This window comes from Orycteropus afer, unplaced genomic scaffold (assembly GCF_000298275.1).
Source record: "Orycteropus afer afer isolate SDZICR_OR568_19922 unplaced genomic scaffold, OryAfe1.0 scaffold00028, whole genome shotgun sequence".
NCBI classification, from domain to species: Eukaryota; Metazoa; Chordata; class Mammalia; order Tubulidentata; family Orycteropodidae; genus Orycteropus; species Orycteropus afer.
Window position 1 is genome coordinate 5,939,928 of NW_006921615.1, and position 18,792 is coordinate 5,958,719.

Below are 18,792 nucleotides of genomic sequence, written 5' to 3' on the forward strand. Positions count from 1 at the left end.
TATCTTCTGTGTCTGTGTTAATTGGTTTCCCTTTTCTTTGTTGAAGAGGGTCTGTGCAATCCTTCTGCCTAGTCCGCCATATTGCCCCGCCTCAGCCCAATTGGTTTTGAGACCACTGTCCATTCTGGTTAAGAGCTGTAAATGCTGCCAGGGACCAGTGGGGGACAAATGATTTTGAGCAGCTGCCTCAGGGACTAAAGATATTTTTTGAGTATTTGAGGTTCTAGGGAGTTCCTCTGAAAGGAACACTAGCCTTTTTTTAGAGAGATGTCATAAAGAAGTAGTTGTTAAAAGTAGCCAACTTACCTTGTTTGTTTTTCCTTTCAGGAGCTTATTGATGTCGACAGTGAAGTGGTATTTGAATTAGCTTCCTATATTTTACAGGTGAGTTAGTCTCCCCTCTTATCTGTATCCCAGGGTCAGACTCAGAGAAAGAAAAAGAGTTAGCACTGGTGACCAGTAGTTATGTTTACTAGCTATTTGTCTTCTTAACTGTTCTAGCCACAAGCTGGAAGGAGCTCTTAGATGCCAATGCAGTAAATAGGGGCTTCTAATATCCCAAAAGTTTAAGACAGCCTGTCTTTGTAAAGCAAATTTGTGTTTAGCCTGAACCTGGGAGAAGCTGAGGTCATTCAGTGAGCTCATTTTTTTTTCGATTTGGTGCCCTTCACCGCGCTAGAGAAAGCAAGTGAATAGCGGGAATTTATTGCCAAGAGAATCACCTCATGCCCCCTGGAAAGACAAGAAAAAGACATTTAGCTTATACAAAAAAATGGAGAAGAAGAAGAAGAATCTTAGCTCTAACAATGGCAAATGGAGTTGGAATGATATCATTAATTTATTCCTTCAACAGATATTTATTGAACAACTACTATGCTTAAGGCATTGTGCTAGAATCACTAAAAGTTTCAGGGTCCCTGCCTCCAAAAGGCTTTAGTATGATTGGAAAATAATCCACATTACAATACAAAACAAAAAAATGGCTCAAGAGATAGACCACTCTACTCAAGACACATGTTGTTTAGATTCAGTGTCTTTAAACTAGTACAAATTAGGCCAGTGCCTAGTGGTGGAAATTTGCATTTTGTCATTAAGAATAGCTTTCTTTGTATTTAACATTCTAAAGTTTAAATTAACATCTCGTGTCCAAGTGGCAAGTGCATGCTTCCCTTCTCCACTGCATTTCTGTAGCAAGTAGAATGATAACGATGATAAACTGAATTTAACTCATTCAGTAGAGGAGTAGTGATTATAGAATATGTATTTAAAAGTTTGTAACTCTGGCTTAGAGTGTGTTACTGACACTGAATTTTCTCTTACAGGAGGCAAAGGGAGATTTTTCTAGGTGAGTTTACTTTTTTTTTTTTGCTTAAAAAAAGTCTTCTTTTGCTTCTCTTTTAAGAAAACTGTTCTGTCTGTCCTTTTGTGGAAGGACATTTAATAATTTGTATTAATATTGTGTGTTAATAATGAGATCCAACTCGCAACTTGTCAACTGAAGCACACAGATTAGGTGTGGAAAACATAGTCATAGAAAGCAGTATATTCTATACTAAATCAAAAACCCAGAGCCTACTGAAAAGCCAAGATCAGAATCTAGTTTTACAAATGGCCATCATCCCAAGGTTTGACAGGTTGGTCGTCCCAGTGTCTCCATGATATCTTCAATAACTACTGTGGTGTGAACTTGATTGCAGATAAACCTGCGGTCCCAACAAACATATATATATGGATGCCTTGTCTTCTCTCAATTATAGTCTCTGATCCTCAAGGACAAAATGCTATTCCATAGAGAGATTTTTTTCATAAAAGTGTTAAAGCATAAATACTCCACTTCTACTTTTCTTCCTTCTCAGAATATTACTTTGGAGATAACATGAGTAAAATTAACTGCTGGGAAACCTTTGAAGTGCTTTGATAACTATATAGAGCTGCCAGTTTTAATCTTGTTATTCATTTCTTCAAGCAGTGCCCATTTAGCCACATGGCTGATACTGATGAGCAAGTTTCTTCTTGTGATTACTGGGGCCTTCACAGAATAGAAGGAGCCTTGGTGGCACAGTGATTAAGCACTTAGCTGCTAACTAAAGGTCAGCAGTCTGCACTTACCAGCTTCTCCATTTGAGAAAGACGTGGCAAGTCTGCTTCTTTCAAGATTACAGCCTTGGAAACCTTATAGGGCAATTCTTCTCTGTCCTATGGGAGCACTATGAGTCAAATCAAATCAACTTGATAGCAGTGGGTTCACAGACTAGAGGGCTGTAGCCTTCTACCAGTAGAGCTGTCTTCTCAAAGACAAACATTATTCCCAAGATTCTGTTTATTGAACTCCTCTGAGGAAAGTCCAGGGTAGCCCATTCTTTAAAGTCAAGTCTAGAGGCAAAAAAAACCAAAGAAACCAAAGCACATGTACAGGAAAACAAAAGATTGAGGCATGTGATTCTGGCCCATGAATAGGAAAGTAGCATGTTGGTGTTAAGAAGAAATACAAATCATACCTCTACTCCATCACATAACTTTGTATGTTTTCTCATGCTTTGAGAGATTTGATCTGTAAATATGCTGTTCCAGTTTGTGGTCTTACTATACTTGCCTGTTTTCATCAAGCTTATGCATCAACTAATTTCTCGGGTCTTAGCTGTTTTCTCTTTGTTCTTCTTACGTACTTGTAAGTCAGTCTAACAAAACCTGATTATTTTATAGTCTGAAACAGGTGCTGATGACTTCTTTCTGTATAGGGCCTGATAGTAAATATGTTAGGTTTTGCTGGCTGTGCAATCTCTGTAACAGCTCCTCAACTCTGCCTTTGTAAGTACAAAAGCAGCCAACAGCAATAGGTATACAAATAGTTATGGTTGTGTTGTGTTAAAACTTTATTTATAAATAAAGTATAAACTTGAGTTTTATACAGTTTTCATATATCACAAAATATTATTCATCTTTTGATTTTTTTCCCCACCATTTAAAATTATGAAAGCTTTTCCTCATTCACAGGCCATACAACAACCGGAAGGACCCGATTTGGCCAGTGGGTTGTAGTTCGCTGGCCTCTGATCTAAAACAGAGTCTTTTGGCTCAGTTTGAATACTTGCGTAAGGAGACCTCCAGGACTGCCTTTATTTATTTATGTTTCTCAAGTTCTTGGTATAAAGCAGAAGTTGTCAATTTAAAATAGGTAATAACTGTCAAGAGCCTCAGCAGAAAACCTTATACATTGTAGGTGCCCAAGAACTGTTTACTAAATCTGTTGTTGAATGAAGCATTTCGGGTTATAGCCACTCAGCTTTGCTGTATTTCATTTCTTTTTTTTTTTTTTTTTTCACTATTTTATCCTCTTAATTGGGCACTAGAATTTTGGGGTTTTGATAATTACAGGTCCAAATCTACTTTCAAAGAATTCCAGAGGCCTGTAAAAAATTGTTTAAAAACCACAGAGCCAGTAGATTCCTGTGTCTGTCTGCTCACTCTGAAGATACGTTTTTCCCCTCGTTTTTTGCCAGCCCTGACCTCTGCTGTAAATATTGTTTATTTTTGAGAGCACCCTGACAGGATGGAATGTGAACTGGGAACGGTATAAAGGACCCCACAGACCATGGGAACGTGTGGCCACATGGATTGCCATGGAGCAGGAAGTGCAGGCCTGGCCTGGCAGTAACTCATGGTCCCTAATGAGCTTGTGGAATGCCAGCTCGTTGGCTTCAGAGCAACAAAGCGTCCTGGTTTAGCTTCATTTGTCAAAGTGCTGCCTAACAGTTTGTTTGTAACAGCTACTGCCTGGGGAGAGAAATAGCTGTCAGGGGAGGGAGAGGTCAGACACCTTACCTAAAAGGTCAGTTTACCTCGAAGCATAAAATCCACATAATGGAAGCTGGAGGTGATCTATTGCATTGGATTCCCTGATAAACACACATTTTCTGTAGCAGGCTCAGTGTTAGTAAAACTCCCTTCAGAGGTCTAGGGAAAATAGTATCCTTGAGTAGCCTGGAGTTTGGGAATAAGACAAGTCCTCCTAAATCCTTTGTGCCTTTTTCCATCTGTATCTGGTTGTTGTTATGTGCCATCGAGTCAGACCCCACTCATAGCGACCCCTCCTTGGGTTTCCAAGGCAATATCACTACGGAAGTAGATTGCGCAACCTTCCTTCCAAGGTGTGGCTGGTGGGTTTGAACCTCCAGCCTTCTTATTAGCAGTCAGGTGCCTTAGGCACTACGCTGTCAGAGCTTCTGTCTATATCTGGGGTGATCCCAAAAGCCTCTGAAGTTGACGACATTTGGTTTGATGGCTAGCTGAACATTAGGTATTTTAGATGTCCCATTATCACAGTTTACTGTGATAAAAAGTCACTTTTGCTATGCTAATAACTAACAAATGACTGTATAAATTTTAATTGTATGTAACTGAATGGCTTTGACTTGTATATGTGCCCTGTAAATAAACTACATTTTCCTGAGCAACATTAATACAATAAGATGTCAATTTAGAACCTGTAGGCTTTTATACTAACATGGGGCCCAGGGTTTGATTCTAAAGCATTCTAGAATCTAGAAGATGAATAACTTTCCAAATAAAGGTCCCACACTAAAGGCAAAGGAACTCTTTCGTAAGCTGTGGATCCTGCATCTCTAATTTACAGACAGACTGTTTTATTTCGAATGCTATTGTGTTCTCTCAGATTGTATATTTACATTTTAATAAATATATACAAATTACATTTATGGGGAATGAGTATAAAAAAGTTAAAACTATGGGAATGGTTTGCTTGAAGTACAAGAGGGGAAAAAAGGTCATTTTAACAAAGAGAGAGAAGTCAAAAGTGCTGACAAATTTTAAAGAAAAAGAGAACTAGGGAAGAACAACCCCAGGTCATGTCTATTCTTTCTCATGAAAATTGTACAAAGTTTCTGCTGATGCTTTTGCACTCTCTTTTTGCTTGGCAGATCCCTGGAGGTTTATTCTTCTTACGTAACTCCTTTTTCAGCTAATACAAATGCTTGCTTCCATGTTTTACTGAACTTAATGGTGAAATGTTGAATTCCATTTACTGTGATAGAAAGTCACTTTTGTATTGCTGAAAGAAAATAGCTAAGATATAGATAGAGAAATAGTGTTGTCCATGATAGGGAGAACTAGGCACCATACATGATCATATTCAACCATGCGGTGTGCAAACTAGTAAGATTTCATTAAAAATCGAGGAAATAGTCTTATCTAAAAAGAGTATTTGCTCACTTTTATTATTTTCCTTAGCACAACATGTAGTAATTGGATTTCATTGCCTGGTGTGTGTATATATGTAAAAAGGAATGTCCATCAACAGTCAGGAAATCAGTAGAGTTGACGTTTCTGTTTAGAAACAATTGAATAGCCAGCCACGAGCCATTAACCAAGATAGCTATATAGGCAGGTCTTAGGTGGAGAAGGGCAACACAGTTTTTTTTTTTTTTTTTTTTTAAAAAAAAGGTACTCAGACATTTGATACTCACCGTTAACATTACCCAACTAACAGACATTATCTATGGTTTTGTTGTTGTTGTTGTTAGGCACTGTCTAATGGATTTTTAACTCATCTATGTGACAGAGTAAAACTGCCCTATAAGATTTTCTTGGCTAAAATCTTTATGGAAGCAGATCACCTGGTCTTCTTCCATGGAGCTGCTAGGTGGGTTCAATCCACTGACCTTTCAGTTAGCAGCCAAGTGTTTAACTATTGCACTACCAGGGCTCCTTATCTATGTTTTACCCATAATTTTTTTCATGACGAAGCCTTCAGTGGGTTGAGTACTGCACACTGAAGTTTCCTGTTTAAAACAGAAAGAAAGAAACCCTTGGGTTATTGTAGAAAATTAATATTCTCTTCCTTAAAAAGGTCAGTGCATGGTAGATGTCATTTAATCAATTTGATAAGACATCTGAATTGCCTAGCTATATTTTAATTGGAAGGTTATTGCTATACTGAGTGAGATATTACTTAAGAGAACTAAATTTTTTTATTTGTTTGTTCCTGTAAAGGAACCTTAAGTGGAAACCCTATTGATCAGTCTTTCCCCTGATTTGGAGAGTCACTCTTTACCTTCTCTCAGCTATTCTGATCTTTCAAAAAAGCCTGCCACCAAAAAAAAAAAAAAAAAAAACAATAAAAACCTTTTTTTTTTTTTTTTTTGGCAAAACCAGTGAAGTGATTAAAATTACTTTTCTCCAAAGAGCACAAATCATGAATACCAAAATCGTACTACCTTTAGTAGACAGAATCATCCATACATTGATAGGGACTAGTCAGAAAAGCATCTGTCATGTAGATTTTTTTTTTTTTTTTGGTGAACAAGATTTATTGGAACCAGATCACTAAAGCTCTGTTACTCTGGGCCGTCTGTTGGGACTGGAAACATCTTTGTTATAGAGGACCGGATGTGCTAATGTTAATCACTAAAATGAGTCTACCAGCATGAGATTTACCAGAGCCAGTTAGCAAACAGCACCTGAGAGAGACTGATATTAAGGAAATTCCGTGTAAAGATACATGGGCCAAATTTTGCCTCTTCAGTGGCCTCCCTGTTCAGCAGAGCCACATCCTGTGTTTTCAGAGGTGGTGGAAAGGTACCCTGACCTTTGCAGATAAACACACCACCAAAGAAACAGAGGGAGGTTTGATTGAATACTTGAGGGTCAACTTATATGACAGCTGTACAAAATTAAATACTGGTCCAAGTGAGATAGGATCAGCTTATCAGAGTTCAGGAATCCGTAAGAGATACAACTATGTATCTGCATTGACAATCTACAGGTTTCTATTTCTTAAAAACAAACAGACCAACAAAGAAAATCCTTATTTTTAGATATAGAGCAATGCTTTGCCCGATCAATGGAAGCAAGGAGCAGTCTTTCATTAACAAGGGAAATTGATTTTTCACCGCCATTTTAGAAGAGGAGTTGCAGTATTTCTTTGTGCTGAAAAATTCCCTCCAACATCCACAGACTGCATATTCTTGCATCTGTGGGAGAGCTCTCTTCTGGAAACCATGGGACCATGTAGTCACTAGTATGGAAAGATAAAGAAGATGAAATTTCTGTGACACACACACAAAAGACGTAAGCTGTCATCACACAGAATAGTCAGGCAGTATAATGCCTTTTAGGCAGATCATAGGTTAAAAGGAAAAATTTTAGAAGATCAACAGGAAAAGGAGACAAAGAGCTAATTACCTTCTGAAAGACTGCTTTTTTTTTTTTTAGCAACATAAACATTTGTGTAGATTGCTATCTTTAAAAAGATAACAGTTATTTTCTTGCCCAGCTGATAAATGGCACTGAGTGTTGGTTTATCAGAAACCATACACAATTCCTAGTCTACTCAGGCCATTACTTTGCACTTACATAAAGTGGTTTTACTAGTATGACTCAGTGCTGGTTTTAAATCGTTATTAGACCGTTTGGTCACTTGGGGAATATTTTTTAATTGAAATCAAAACTTGATATAGACCAGCTAACATTGATCATATGGTTAGAGAATTATCAATAGATTTGCTGAGACTCTTAAATAACGTTGCTTGGTGGTTAGGTGCCGTCGGGTCGTCTCCAACTCATAGAGACCCTATGTACAACCGAGCGAAACACTGTCCGGTCCTGTGCCAGCTTCACAATCGTTGTTTACCCGAGCCCATTGTTGCAGCCACTGTGTCAGTCCATCTTGTTGAGGGCCTTCCCCTTTTTCATTGACCCTCCACTTTACCAAGCATGATATCCAATGCAGGGAAGGTCCCTTCTGACAACATGACCAAAGATAATGAGAAGAAAACATTCAGGTAGTGATGTTTGGAGAACCATACTTTTTGCACATAGCACACCCACATTAATAACATGCCCATGCATGTAATATATGCATAGGAAACTAATGCGCAATTTTGTTGCGTAATTGACAAAAAAAGTGGAATGTACGTTGTTTGCATGAAAATACAGTAGTTAATGTGTGATGTAGCTGATGGAATCTAACAGTATCTTCAGTCCCCAAACTGTCACATCTTTCTGTTGGAAACATCTTAGAAAAAAGTCATTTGTTAAACCTAAAGCATAATTACCAGGCCAAAGGAGAGTTTCTTCAGAAGTAGTTTTAAATTGAAAGAGTTTTCATATACTATTTTACAAAAACCAAGAAAGGGAAATGTGATGTTTTCCTTTGATTGAAATAGCATTGAGGGCCTTGTGTAATACAAGGTCAGCTGAAATTTTCCACACCAGCAAGACCTCTTCAACAGAATTTGAAAATTTGAAACAATGTTAAGTAGAAAAGTTATAAATTGTTATAGAAAACTTTATTTTGTGTATTTTTGTTGTCATGTGCCCTCGAGTCAGATATGACTCATAGCAACCCCTCCTTGGGTTTCTGAGGCGGTATCACTACGGAAGTAGATTGCCCAACTTTCCTTCTGAGGAGTGGCTGGTGGGTTTGAACCAACAGCCTTCTAGTCAGCAGTCAAGTGCCTTAGGCACTACGCTACCAGAGCTCCTATTTTGTATAAAAGCATCCATTTTATTGAGTTTTGAATTGTATAGTTCTCCAGAGTTTGACATTTTTAAAACAGAAAAGTATTTGGATAATAGCCTTCAAATATACATTATCCAAATATATAGGATTTTGATAATATTCTATGAGACTTATTTAGATGTAATATAAGAGGGAAATTCTATTATGATAGCTTATCTCTTGGTAAGCAGTTATTTAATATCACTATCATACTTTGAGTTAACCTTGTATGTGGCAAAAAGATTCATGACTATGACACTAATTTTTCAATCAAAAGGTTAATATTTTAGAAAATGTATCAGTTGTTTCTTCTTGTACTCTTAGAGTGAACTTATTTGTCTTAAATTATAATTTTATTTTTAAAATTTAAACTTGTTTTGAATTTTTTAAGTTCATAGCTATGTTAGACATTCACAAACTTTTCATCCCATCCTAGGAAGCAGACTCACTAAAATATAGTTTCTAATGCAAATGGCTCTGATCAAGAAGGAAATCTTTATTTTTGTAAGTTAACAATTTGTATTAAATGGGAGCTGTGGTAGCACAGTGCCTAAGGCAACTTGACTGCTAACCAGAAGGCTGGAGATTCAAACCCACCAGCCACTCTTCAGAAGGAAGGTAGGGCAATCTACTTCCGTAGTGATACTGCCTCGGAAACCCAAGGAGGGGTCTCTATGAGTTGGAGCCGACTGGACGGCACATATCAACAACAACAACATTAGGCATAATGCTGGTAATCTTGCTGCTCTATACAATTGGTTGAGAGCAGCTGTGGTTCACTGGTAGAATTCAGTTCCCTGCCAGCATACCTCATGGTCAGCCGCCCCTGCCTGTCAGTGGAGGATTTTATGTTGCTATGATGCTGAACAGGTGTCAGCAGAGCTTCCAGATTAAAATGGAGTAGGAAGAAAGAACTGATGATTGACTTCCAAAAGTCAGCCAGTAAAAACCCTGTGGATCACAATGGCCCAATGTCATTATTCATAGGTTTGCCATGAGTTGGGGGCTGACAACAAGAAGACCATAAATTAGCATTACATATTTATCCATGACATATGCCCAGAATCCAGAATCCTACCCTGGAAAAATCTTAGAGGGGCCCAGGTACTTCTCTTTGTCTGTGAGTGGTCAAACACTATGACAGGACAAGTGTCCCAGGCAGGCAAGATACATTCCCATGATGGAAGGCCATTGTACAAAATTTGCAGAACCATCAGCTTTGCTGAGCCTTCCCTGCACACCTGACAAAATATGTGGTGGGAAGGTGGTAGACAAATGTTTTCATTGTCTTTCTTGTAACCTGAACTTTACCTTGGTTCACAAAAAAGGAGGAGGGGGAAAGATAAAGGAAAGGAGGGAGATTGTTTCCTGAGTGATTTTGAAATATCATCAAAGAAGAAAAATCTGTAACTTCCTTTCTTCATCTGTCTCAGAGCTTTCTACCTCCATTATGTTATTGAACATAACAATACAGATCCACAGTGCCTGTCTTCAACTCTGGGATCCCATGTCCCAGTATTCAGAATTTTTTGGGTTTTAGACAGGTGATTTAGAGCATATACCCTATAATCCTCAACACTCTTGGCTGGATCTAGGGCAACAGGATCAAACACGTTAATCAAACCCCTGCACCAAAATACGATGTTATGCAAAGTGGGAGGAATAAAAGTCAACCTTGCCTCATGTAAGTTCAAAGAAAAAAATGGTTTATTTCTTAGAGCTTTTTGGATTTTGGAATTGAGTAGCTATAATACTCTTTTTTTACTTAATGAAGTACTTCTTCCTGGAGACTTTTGCCTCCATAATACTCTCATAAAATATAGAGCAGTTAGTATGGCTCTGGCATAATACTACTATTTCTGAACTTCAGGTCATTCCTTCCAGGTACACCTTTGTGGGTTGAGGGCTGTACTGTTTTTGAACTAGTGCAACTCAAAGCACCTGGCTTCAAGGAGAATGCTTTCCCATTAAGCACATTCTGTTTGCCTCAAGTTTCTTCTACAGATATGGACAGTGTCTCTGGTTTGACCCGAAGAGAATTTCCTGAAAAAAGTATTTTCTAATTTTTTTTTTAAGGAAAACAAGCACATTGTGAATTTTGCAGATCCTTCCATCACATTTTATTTTTGTTTCCTGCAGTATGGTGTCTTGGATAAAGTTGTTGCTGTTGTTCATTTTTGGCAAATTCTTTGTTTGATCTATTAATAGAAATCTTAGTTTTCCCAGTAGATGTTCTAACTTTCTGTGGTGGCACAGTGGTTAAAGCATTTGCCTTTTAACCAAAAGGCTGGAAGCTCAAGCCCACCAGCCACTCCACAGGAGAAAGATGAGGCATTCTGCTTCCATAAAGATATGCAATCTTGGAAACCTTCACTATACCATAAGGTCGCTATGAGTCAGAATTGACTTGATGGCAGTGGGTCTGTTTTTTTTTTCTTCTATTTATAGGTAGTAGAAGACAGGCACAGCATCTCAAAAATCCTCTAATTCAAATACCAAAACAGCATTTGAGATACCTTTTTTTTTTTTCCTGGCAACATTAATAAAGCTACATAAATGCTTTTGTTCTGGTTACCTAGTGCCGCTCTGACAGGAATCACACCACAAATGGGATGGTCTTAACAAACAGGAGTTTATTCTTACAACTTGGAGGCTTTAAGTCCAAATTCAAAGTGCCAGGCTCCCGGGGCTGCATGAAAGCCCCTCAACCTTGGAGTCTAGCTCTGCCTCCTGCTCCCGGCCCACTGGAGCTAGAGGCGTTTCTTCACTCACACAGCTGCTGGCTGCTGAGGCTGAGAAGCCCCAAGTTTGACAAGTAAAAAGGCACAGTCCCTATGCTACCAAACCACATGGCAGGCCATTAACTAAGTGCATTGTAAGTCCCAAGGTCGGCAGAGCATGGCAGGCTGCTGAGCAACACACAGCTACATGCAGGGCACAAGCGTGCCAAAGGCTAGAGACCATTCCCAAAGCTCCTGCTTATATACGGGAAGCAGACCACATCCCAAAGGCAGCTACTCAGCTGCTTGTGGTAGATCCCACCATGGAGTTGATTGCCAGTCTCATCATAGGGAATAACTACCACCAGCTGCCCAGCCACTCAACCAGGCCCAGCCAAGTTGACACAAAAATATAACCACCACAGCTTTGAATAAAATCTAGCTAATATTTAAAGTGGAGTCTTTAGGTGGTAGAAATAGTTAACACACTCATTGCTTAACAAAAAGTTTGGAGGTTTGAGTCCACCCAGAGGTGCCTCAGAAGAAAGTCCTGGCAATCTTCTCTGAAAACTCAGCCATTGAAAACCCTGTGGAACCCAGTTCTACTCTGACACACATCGGTCACCATGAGTTGGAGCTGACACAACATTAAATGGTTAATATTAAAAATAAGAAGATGAGAATTTTATTCTCAGCTTAGCAACTAACTCTTTTAGAGACCTTTTTCTTTTTCTAAAAATGGAACCTGACCACAATGCACTTGTTTTAAGGTGTTTTTTCCAGTTGGTCCAGTGGTTCATCAGGTGAAATGAACTCTGCTAGGGTTGGAAAGATCAACATGGCAGACATTGGAGAAGCAGCTGGGGGCTTTCTAGCATGTTTCTTAGACTACACACCCTCACAAGTCTCTGAGGCAGAGTGACCAGGTCTCTCATTAGAGCAATTTTCTGACTTTTAGCCACAACAGTTTGGTCAGATCACTTGACAGAGCTGTACACCCCTAAATTATTGCAGATGTTTATGGACAGCAGAAAGGCAAATAGAACATTTTTACATATTTGTCCTTTGGGAAAGATTAAGAGCTATGGATCTCTTCCAGAATGTAACAGATTTGGATGGACTTCACGCCTTGCTGATTTCTTGTTTTGTTTCCTGTGCAACCTTGCTTGGGGAGAGGAGACGTAGAAGGGGATCAGAAAACCTATTGCAAGCTTCAGCAAAGAAGTGAAACCTGTAACTGTCATCAGGGAAATGTGTTTGCCAACAAACTAGTGTTTAATGGGTAACATAAGCCCTTCCTTCTTTAATACCTTCCTTCCCCAAAAACACATTAGATGTGATGGGTGTGAGTAAACCCAGACTCAAGTTTCAGCTCAATAAAGGAGGTAACTAATTGCCTTTCTCATGGTTTCATTCGATAAAAGTTTATCATGTCCTTTCGATATTTAAGTTACTGTTGTAGGCACTGATGAATCATATCCTTGTTCTCAGAGAGTTTACAGTTAAATAGGGGAAATAAGATCCAAAAAGTAAGTTAGCATTGTATGCGTGTATTTTGTGAACTAAAGATTTGTAAAATATGCCTTAGTAGCATGACAATAAGGATTCCAAACCATAGTTGGGAGTTGAATTTGCCTTAATGCCAGGAACTTACCTGTTTGAAAACCTCTACTGGGTAAATGTAAACCATCTTAGCATGACATGCGGGTCCTCAAAAATCCTGTGCCTAATAACCTGCTTTCCAGCCATTTTTAATATTAACCAGATATATACCATCTATTCTGATTGACCTCTTCAGTTCATATTATATGGCCTCCGTGACTTTCCTATATTCTAGTGAGGACAATATGGTATTTGCAAAAACGGCATAGAGGCCACATGTTCCGACCTCCTCTAACCTCAACAATGCGTGTCTCTTGTGTCTCTTTTCCAGCAACATGTATCTCAGGAGCCCGTGTCTCTTTCAGCAGCATGTTTTCCTCAACCAGCAGTCAGAGAGAGTTCTGCCTCTAGGAGGCCTCCTTTTGAGCCTGGCAGGGTGGTCAAATTAGCCAATCATAGCATCAGAACTCTAAGCACCTGAGAGAGAGTGGGCACCTCCCAGAACATTGTTTTGTGCCACTCCCAACAGAAATAGTCCAGGTGGACAACTTCAGTAATCAGGAGCTCCTCAGTTGCTCACAGAAAATCCCACCTTGGAGTTTACAAAGACTTATGGGTAGAAAAGCCACACTAAGTAATTTACTACACTGCAATATTCCTGTCCTTTTCTCCATGCAGGACCACCCCAAGAGCCTAGCTTTACACCAGAGCCCACAGGGAACCTTCTTTCTTCTGAAATTTAGAATTTGCTGTCTTAATTGGCATGGTCAAGAACTGCCCCATATAACAGTTGTCTTCTTACATGCACATTGTATTGCAGGCAAGATAAGAAGTATACCTCTCCCTTTTTTTCTTTTTTTTGGTATAAGAACTGTGTCTCATCGTCTCATCGTTTCTTGTATCTTCTACAGTACTTTAGGAGCTCTGGTAGCGTAGTGCCTAAGGCACTTGACTGCTAACCAGAAAGCTGGCGGTTCAAACCCACCAGCCACTCCTTGGAAGGAAGGTTGGGCATTCCTACTTCCGTAGTGATACTACCTCGGAAACCCAAGGAGAGGTCGCTATGAGTCGGGGCTGACTCGATGGCAAATAGCAACAACAACTACAGTACTTTAAGAGCCCTGGTGGCATAGTGGTTAAGTGCTTGGCTGCTAATGAAAGGTTGGCAGTTCAGACCCACCAGTCGCTCCATGGGAGAAAAGACCTGACTATCTGTTTCTGTCAAGGTGACAGCCTAGGAAACTCTGTGGGGCATTTCTGCGGTGTTCTATAGGGTCGCTATGATTCAGAATTGACATGACAGTGCACAGCAACAACAAGCAATGCATGTATCAGAAGCTCCATAAATGCCTTGAGCTTATTGATTATTAATTAATAAGTCTTTGCCTCACCACTTAGATTGTAACAGTTCAGTTACTTAGATTTACTGATTTAAAGAATAAGAAATGGAGTTTTTCTTTCTGGCTAGTCGTTCCAACCTAGGATTCACAAACCTCATCATCACTGTTTAGTTCCTGTGAAAAAGGACCTTTCTGGGAGGAGTTATGGTATCACCCAATATCCATGTGGTTCTGTGTCACTATATAAATAAACTTAAAGTATTGATATGGTTTTTCCCAGGGGTACCAAGAGATAGGGCTTGATTCCATTGCTGTTGGTAGTCTTCCCCGCTGTGTACACATTTTGGAATGACATACCTTCCGGTTAGCGTTATTCACCATCCATATACCTCAGGAGCTGACCATCTGTGACTGCAGTATTCCTTCCTTCTTTCATATTTATTTACTGAGCTGCTGTCTTACTGCTTTTTAGATGTTACTACCAGGCTCCTATTGTTGTTGTCGTCAGATGCCATTGAGTTGATTTTTACTCATATTGACCCCATGTGACAGAGTGGAACTGCTCTATAGGGTTTTCTAGGCTATAATCTTTACAGGAGCAGAGCGCTAGGTCTTTTTTCCATGGGCCTCTAAGTGGGTTCAAACTGCCAACCCTTCAGTTAGAAGACAAATGCTTAACTATTGCATATCCAGAGTTCCTTCCCAGGGTCCTAGTCACCATTATTTGCCTGGCTTTGTATGAGCAACACAGAAGCTGCTAACTGTGTAGGTTAGAAGAGTGGATCACCAAAAGCAGGGCTCCAGGAGTCTCCAGGTGAGACTTCAGAGCCTCTTTGGTGACCAATATAAAGAAACACTCTTTAAATATCAGAGCTTTCCAAACGTGGATGCTGCCAGTTGCCTCTGGAAGTAGCGAGTGGGTGGAAGCACCACAGATGTTCTGGCCCAAGGAGGATGCCGTCTTCTGGGTATGGTAGAGAGAACTCAAGCATCTGAAAAAGGCTGGTTAAACTAGTAGAGATGAAGCATCTTCCAAACCTGAGAACATGTCAGTCAGTGCTAAAAAGAATTTCTGGTCCCAGAGCCAGAGGCATAAAACCTTCTAACAGCACCAGACAGTCCACTTCACACTCTTTAAGTAGTTTCTGGGTCTTGTCAAAAGCTAAAGTTTTTTGGGTTTTTTTTTTTTTCCTCTTGGTCCTATTTCAGAAAATGGTTTCTAGTACATGTGAGTCCAAGCAAAGGGAATTGGCGTTGTATTTGGTGAAGCAAACCACTCTGAAGGAGGGAAAGCAGTTATGTTGCATGTTCTTGGAGTTCTGGGAGCCTCCTAACAGGCACTGGGGAGCTTTTCTGGGCTCCTTCCCTGTGCATGCACACACCCCAACCCCTAAGCCTTCCCCTCTGCTGGTGCTCAGGGGCTCCGGGTCTGTGATCCCTCTCTGAGGGCAGGGTTTAGAAAGAAGACCACTGCCATCTGTAAGCACTCTGCTCTGGTTTCTGCGCTAAGAGAGACGGCTGTGCAGCTCCGTGTGATGTGTGCCTTTTTCATCTCTATTAAATAAATAAATATAAAGAAAGGCCCGCTCCCTCCCACCCCTTTTCATTAAAAAGGAACAGATGTGGGGTCTCTCAGACAAGACAGCTGGGTCAGGTCATATCAAATAGTGTGCTTATTTTCTCAGAGTCTGATCGCATTTCTTTACCTTTCTCTCTGTCTCCCTTCCTCTCTTTCAGCAATGAAGTGGTGAGGAGTGACTTGAAGAAGCTGCCAGCTCTTCCCACCCAAGCCCTGAAGGAGCACCCTTCCCTGGCCTACTGGTATGCACTTCCCTTTGCACAGTTCAGGCATCCCCTCCCAGAGCTAGCCTCTGGGGGATAGGGGTGCCTGGGGCTCTGGGCAACTGAATCTAACCTTTCCCAACTACCCTTGTGTCAGCCAGGACAATGAGCTGCTTGCCCTGCCCTGCTCAGAGAGCTAAAGAAAACAAAAAACAAACTTACTGCCCTCGAGTCGGATCCGACTCACAGCAACCCTGCCTTGGGTTTCCGAGTAGATTGCCCAACCTTCCTTCCAAGGAGTGGCTGGTGGGTTTGAACCGCCAGCCTTCTAGTTAGCAGTCAAATGCCTTATGCTACCAGAGCTCCTAGAGAGCTACTTCAGATGGAATTAAGTAACTAGATTGGGCAATCTACTTCTGTAGAGATACCGTGTCGGAAACCCAAGCAGGGGTCACTATGAGTCAGATCCGACTCTCCAGAGTCGGATCTGACTCTGGGGCAGTGAGTGATGCCTTCGTGAATTGGAGTCCCCGGGTGGTGCAGATGGTTAAGTGCTTGGCTGCTAATTGGAAGGCTGGATGGTCAGGTCCACCCAGAGGTGCCTCAGAAGAAAGACCTGAGGATATATTCTGAAAAAAATGAGCCAATGAAAACCCTGTGGAGCACAGAATCCCATGAGTCAGAATCAAGTCAGCTGTAACTGGTGGTGGTGATGGTTCCTTCATGAAATTGTTTCTGCATTTATTTAAATTACCCATTGTGTGAGACCTTTCCCTTTTCTGTTTTCTTTCTTTTTTGTAAAAAAATAAAATCTTCTGAAGTTTCACTTTGGAAGCATTGCCTCCTTGGAGAGCCTTTCATCTGCAGCTAGAGTTTCATTCTGGAATCATTGTCATTTGATGACAGTATGTGTGAGGTTTTGTGATGTGGGAGAACTGAGAACTGCAGGTTTCTCTCTCTCTCTCTCTGCAAAAGAGAGAGATTGATTCTTTCATTTTCCCACAATGTGTCATAGCTCCTGATTTAGCTGCTATGCAGCGTTATGCTGGAGTTCGTCTGTCGGGCTCCAAATTACTGATTCTGAGTGGATTCAGGCATTAGAAAGGCTCCCAGATTGTGGTTTCGGTCACAGTGTGGCAGGGCTTGCATTCCTGGGTAGAGTGTGGAAACCTGCTGGGCTCCTAAACCTCCACCGATTGATCCTTTGAAAAGCACAGAGCTGCTTCCCTAGGACCCCTTCAGACTCCTTAACAAAAATCTTGATAACTACTTGTATATTAGAAACAAACAAACTTAGAACAAGTCGATCCTGATAAACTACGGTGACTCTTGAAGAAGTCTGTGTAGACTTTATGAAATGTAGGAATTAATAATATTGCATCTTGTCTAGACACTCTTCAAGTCAGCAAACTCGTTTTTCTGTCATTCAGGTGGCTTTAAGAGAGTCCCTGGTTAAGACAGGGCATGTCGGGATGCAGAGTTCATTAGCAGGATTAAACGTCAACTCATAAATCATTTCTCCCTAAGTGAGTACAGTGACGGAGAAACTGAGCTAAGAGCAAGGGAGGTGGGTCCTGAGGCCGAGAGCTCTTTTCAGTGTGTTGACATCCCTAATTTCATCTCTGTGCTGTTTTATTGACACTCTTCTTTCAGTAACATAGATATAGATAAATAATGGTTTTATGTAATTATAGTCTTCCCCCAAAGAGCAAAATCTGTTTAACCTCTAAGGGATTTTGCATGTAGCAGCTTCCAGACTTCCAGTCTTATAGTCCGTGCACATGAACACAAAAAATCGCATTCCTCTCTCCTTGTTTATGGTGCCCGACTACCCACTTCTCCAGTGCTTCAAGATCTCAGGGCCTTATCTTCTATATCCTCCCACTTTTTACTTTCAGGAAACCAAAAGTGAAGGAGATAGGATATAAGAAAGTAACTCTGACACCAAGAGTTCCTCTAGGACGAGAATGTATTTGCCACCAAGGGCTGTATAATTGGTGGGTTGTGTGGAGTCAGAGTTGCCTTTATCCTAATCCATCCCCAGCTATCTCTTTGTTCATTTGGTTCCAAGCATATTTTACACCTCTCTGCTCATTTCAGAATTAGGAACTCCTCCTCTACTCTGTCTGTCTCTGTACATTTTTCTTTCATCTCCACAATCTACTCTGTGCTCACACACTATAGAGTTACTGTAAGTCAGAATCAACTCCATGGCAACTGGTTTGGGTATTTTTAATGTAAAAAAAAAATTTCTCATTAATAAACATGAATGTCCCCATCTGCATCCATATCTGTAACTGCCTTACCAAAGCATCCCTCTGCCTTGGTGACCAGGCCAACATGTTCCCTTTACCTCATTTAGACCTATTAATAGCAATAAACTAAACCAAACTCACTGCCGTGGAGTCAGATCTGACTCATAGCAACCCCTCCTTAGGTTTCTGAGGCAGTGTCACAATGGAAGTAGATCACCCAATCTTCCTTCCAAGGAGCGGCTGGTAGATTTGAACTGCCAGCCTTCTGGTTAGCAATCAGATGCCTTAGGCACTATGTCACCAGAACTCCATTAATGGTGATACCACTATCTAAATGCTCTTAGGGGGTGATAGGACAGAGGGACCTTTTTGAAGTAGATCCCTTAAACTTCACAGGCAAGATTATGTACAAAGAAGTCAGCAACATGAACCGTCCTGATGATGCATTCCTAATCTGTGTGTGTGTGTTTGTTTGTTTGTTTGTATGTGCCTTTCATTTTATTTCACTGTGATTAGCTAGTGTTCAATATTGCAGCCTCTTTGCCTGGAGATATATATATATATATATATATATA

At 40.4% G+C, this 18,792-nt stretch overlaps 1 protein-coding gene across 1 annotated transcript in view; it reads left to right on the forward strand.

Annotated features, from left to right (window-relative positions):
• The window catches only part of FRMD4A (FERM domain containing 4A), a 440,834-nt gene that overhangs the window by 284,654 nt on the left and 137,388 nt on the right, over positions 1 to 18,792 (forward strand). The window contains exons 5-7 of the mRNA XM_042780226.1: positions 328 to 384; positions 1,323 to 1,345; positions 15,918 to 16,001. Coding sequence (XP_042636160.1) covers positions 328 to 384; positions 1,323 to 1,345; positions 15,918 to 16,001 — 164 coding nt within the window. The remainder of the gene's footprint in view (positions 1 to 327; positions 385 to 1,322; positions 1,346 to 15,917; positions 16,002 to 18,792) is intronic.